The 4,673-nt window shown below is 45.3% G+C and overlaps 1 protein-coding gene across 1 annotated transcript in view; it reads right to left on the bottom strand.

The window, feature by feature from the left end:
* Positions 1-4,673, bottom strand: part of LOC108799243 (adseverin-like) — an 85,906-nt gene that overhangs the window by 56,939 nt on the left and 24,294 nt on the right. Inside the window, exon 3 of the mRNA XM_018571078.1 lies at positions 3,697-3,858. Coding sequence (XP_018426580.1) covers positions 3,697-3,858 — 162 coding nt within the window. The remainder of the gene's footprint in view (positions 1-3,696; positions 3,859-4,673) is intronic.

Raw genomic sequence — 4,673 nt, 5'->3', positions numbered from 1 at the left:
GGAGAGAGGGAGAAGAGACAGCCAGGGGGGAGAGAGGAGAGAAAGCCAGGGGAGAGAAAGGAGAGACAGCGAAGAGAGAGAGAGAGAGAGAGAGAGAGGAGAGACAGCCAGGGGAGAGAAAGGAGAGACAGCCAGGGAACAGAGTGTGGAGAGATAGTGAGGAACACATCTGCCTGAAGAAGAACCTCTGTGCCCTTCAAGACTTATCTGCACCCTGTGTTTCAGACACCTCCTGCTCCCTGAGTTCCAGCATCCCTCCGTGTCCTGCGCCTCCTCCATGCACTCAAGTTGGAACATTAAGACCCCGTAGTTGCCCCTGTCAGCCTGACATTGTGACACCAGCTAAAACACGGACACAGCACATACAGGACTCAAAACCCGGCCTGTCCAGGTGGATCCTGGCCAGGTGGCAACCCAAATGTGCACTCCTGCTGACTCGTGTTTTAATTTGCTTCCACTGATTTCAATGGAAAACACATCAGGGGCATAGGTTTGAATCCACTGGTACCTCAGGGAACAGAAAGAGGTCATGTAATGATAATGGCTGAAGTGGGAAGTTTTTGTTCTATATTTTCCCAGATCTGTACAAACTATTTACATAAGGTTGTACTCTGAGCCTCTTTAATAGCCTAAAGCCCATGCAGACAGGCAACAGTTAATGCAATGCCCTATCATATTTATGACGGGATTATGGAACGTTTTGGGATCTCATCAGAGAATATTACCAGCAAAAATACTAAAAAATAAATGGATATTCTAGACTCTCCACACCTGTAACCCAAACAGTGGAAGACCTCAGCAATCCCGTGCCATTGTTTTAGAGCTTATATAGTGGCTCGGACTACATTTAATCCCCCATCATTGTTTATTGTGCTTGATTCTTATTCAAATATTATATTGCAGTCATAACCAGGAAGAATGTCAGAGCTATCCAAGGTCAGGTTTGTTGATCATGATCCAATGAGGACTAAAAAAGAAATATTGTTGAGGTGGATCAACCAGATTCCAGCCTACAAAGAAAAATAAGGCCTTGTTCGTACAGGATTAGGTCTAGAGCGGCGGTGGTCAACTTTCTTGATACAGGGGCCCTTAAGGGCAGCCTGTGGCATTACCAAAGGGCTGCACATAATATTCAGTGAGTGTAATGCCACAGAAAGCTATCAGGGACTCAGGCATGCAACAGGAGATGGTCAGGGACTATGGGTGTGTTTTAAGAGCTGGTCAGAGACTACAGACATCCTACAGGAGATGGTCAGAGTCTATGGGCATGTTTTTAAGAGCTGGTCAGGGACTACAGACATGCTACAGGATATGATCAGAGACTATGGGCATGTATTAAGAGCTGGTCAGAGACAACAGACATCCTACAGGAGTAGCCAGAGACTACAAACATGCTACAAGAGAAGGTCAGAGACTATAGGCATATTACAAGAGATGGTCGGAGACTATTGGCATATTACAAGGATGGTCAGCGACTATGAACAAGTTATGGGAGATGGTCAGAGACTGCAGATATGCTACAGCAGATGGTCAGTGCAGAGTAGACTATATGATGTTCCGTAGTCCAAAGAGAGAACTGGGACTCTCTCACCTTTTGGGTTGGTGCCCCTTATTTATAAACATTGAGTCACTTCTGGTCACCCGAGAAGAGAGGCCTGCTTTGTTTGGGAGCTGCCTTGCCAATGCCAGTGAGTTTATTTGCAAACTTTCCTGCATCTTGACAATCTGAGTGAGCACAGAAACCCCTGCGCCTCTTTGATGTTTACGTGCAAATGCAGTCCACCTAGGAACGCCCACTTCGCAGACTGATACCTACCCAAAAAAGGCATTTGGAGATTTGCATAGTTCCTCCAAGGATCCAGCCTATTGCTTATAACAGGGCTGAGGGCTCTTGGGAGCAGTACTAAGGTAGGGTGCTGTGTACAAGCACCTTGCCAGCCTCTCCCACCAGCCAAGAGCTGCCCACATTGCATGGAAGGGAACAGAGACCCAGTGATGACACCACTGGGTCTAAAATAAGGTATAAAAAAGGTTTTATTTAATACCAGGTAAGGCAATATAAACAGATTAAACTTGAGCTTTAAGGTAAACATTGCAATGTGTACTCAGTGTATGTGTAAGTGTAGTGCAAATAAACTATCTCATCTGTTACTGCTGTTTGTACTACATGGTGCTATAAACCAAATGTTCCGGGTGCACAGCTGTGCCCGGGGTTACAAAGCAGGGACGTGCGGTCAGAGGAGGCAGGTGAGGCAGAGCCTCACCTAGTATTATGGAAGAAAAAGCTGTCAGCTTCAGGTCTGAAGCTGACAGCTTTTTCTCCATTCAGATCGCCTTGTAACAGGTTTCAGAGCATGGAAAGCCTCCCCGCTGTGTAACCTGTCATGGACGGAGTGCTTTGGATATGGGTTGTACTTGGGGGGGGGGCTGGGCAGGAGGGGGCGGGGCTGGGCAGGATGGGGGCGAGGCTGGGGAATACCTCACCCAGAACTGAATGTACCGCATGTCACTGTTACAAAGGAATCATTTGCATAGCTCTGGCCATTTTTCTTAAAGCTCAACTCATATAGGTAGCATAAGTGAATCGGTTTGGATATCAATCTCCTTCAACCCCTTTGCAAAGCAGTACTCAGACTAGCAGAAAGAGAGTCAGCCCTCTGAGTCAATAGGAACAGTTGCTTTTCACAGTGCTCTCAATGTAAGAGTGGGCAGGGGAGAGGAAGTGTGACCCTACCAGAGGGTGAGAAAGGACACAGAGTAGATCAAACATCCATTGCGCCAGAGGAAAATATGAATTTGAAACAAAGTTTGCTAAAATCCTTGCAACATATATATCGTTTTCCTGGGATTTACTTGAAAAGGAATTTGCAAGTTGCACTTGGTATCCCGTTTTTTATGAAAATGCTAGTTGCTTGGCTGCCTTACTGACCTTCTTGCCTCAATACTTTGAATCATTGACCTAGAACAAGTAACCAGATAAAGGTTTTTGATACTTCTCTGGCTTTCCTGAGCTGCATGCTTGCTCCAGGTTGGTGACTCAATAAATAGTAAAGCCAATACATCTGTTTAAAGCGGACCTTGTCCTAAAATGCGAGGTGTGCTTATTACATAGTTCCTCTCCCCTCCCATCAACAAAAATGCTGTAAAAACGAATCGCCTGTAAAAAAAAAAGAAGTTTGAGAATATAATTACTTTTCCCTGGCTTCTGCCCATAGAACCTAGGTGTGAGTGATTTCACAATGCTTCCAACAAGATCCTTAGAACGTTGAGGATCTCAAACTTTCTGAACTGTGCTGGAGTGTCTTGTTGTGAAATTTGGGATACTCAGCATTCCCAGGATCTCATTGGAAGCATTGTGACACCACCCTCTCCAGTGCGGGGTAAAGTAAGAATCATTTCTATCTTTTGTATCACAGGTGTTCTGTTCTTATAGCAAATAAAGCGGCATTTCTTTTTATTATGGAGGAGGGAGCACTATGTAACAAGTGGACCTTGCCTTTTAGGTCAGCAATGGTAGCCCCTGTGTCTCCCTGATGACAAGTTTGACTGCAGTGTAGTCTACGAGGAGGTCAGGGATCTGTGCCGCAACATAAGACTTTACCAGTTTGCTTGGAGTTTTGACTTTCAGTGAAAATTGATAGAAAAACACAATGCAGTACCCCCTATATGGAACCAACTGTCATTATCTTGACTTACAGATCCAAGATCGATGATGAAACAGTCGCCGCTGTTGAAATTGGACCAGTCAAGAGGAACCTCTGTTGCCCGGACCACTCTCCGACCTTTGATGTGTAGAAGTCTTCTTGCGGTGAGATCGTTTGTGACCACATGGGTGAAACCAGAGGCCACACCACCAGCCTGAGAAATAAAGATATACATTAGGCTTCTAAGTAACTAGGCTGAAATAAAGGATATCAATTAGGTTTCTATGTAACCTCGGCATTATGTATACTGTATATATATCTATATATGTATAGATATATATACATATACATATTATTAAAGATTTATTTAAAGACAAGTTATTAAAAAAGAAAAAATACAGATGAAAGCTGGTCTTCTGGAACTGTCATTATGTGCAGATCAAAGGACAATTTTTAGTTCACATAAGCACTAACCAAAATAAAATGTAACAATATGATTACAGTGTATTTGTGAATGTAGCCTGCAAATAGTGTTTTTGGGCTTCTTTCATAGATGAGTTGCTGTCAATGCCAATACTGTCAGTGTTCCCCGATCCACTGAATGGGACCTGGCCGTCAGCTGTCAAACTGACAGCTGGGTCACACTCTATGAGGCAGGAGCCTCTCCTGCCTCTTTCTTACCTGGTCCTGTCCTGACAATGTTTATTCTGTTCCACTCTGCACTCTGGGATTTATCCCACTGACCCCTTCATCACTACAATGCACAGTAGTGACACAGCAGCTGGTAGGAGCAGGGCCGGATTTCCCACAAGGCCAACCAGGGCCTGGCCTCGGGGCAGCAGGGAGTAGAGGGGCAGCAGGGGTGTGGAATTCCTGTCCCAAGACATGCAGGTCCGGGTGCCGGCCGGTAAGTTGTTTTCTACATTTAGCCCTGCTTTGGGCAAGCAGAGCTAAATGTACAGCCGGGAAGCCGCCGATTGTTTTGTATGCAGCCTACAGGTCTGCCATTCTCCATGGGGGGGGGGGGGG

Source organism: Nanorana parkeri, unplaced genomic scaffold (genome assembly GCF_000935625.1).
Source record: "Nanorana parkeri isolate BGI_ZX_2015 unplaced genomic scaffold, ASM93562v1 scaffold1667, whole genome shotgun sequence".
Lineage (NCBI taxonomy): Eukaryota > Metazoa > Chordata > Amphibia > Anura > Dicroglossidae > Nanorana > Nanorana parkeri.
Note: the sequence above shows the minus strand (reverse complement) of the source record. Positions and strands in the feature narration are given on the sequence as shown.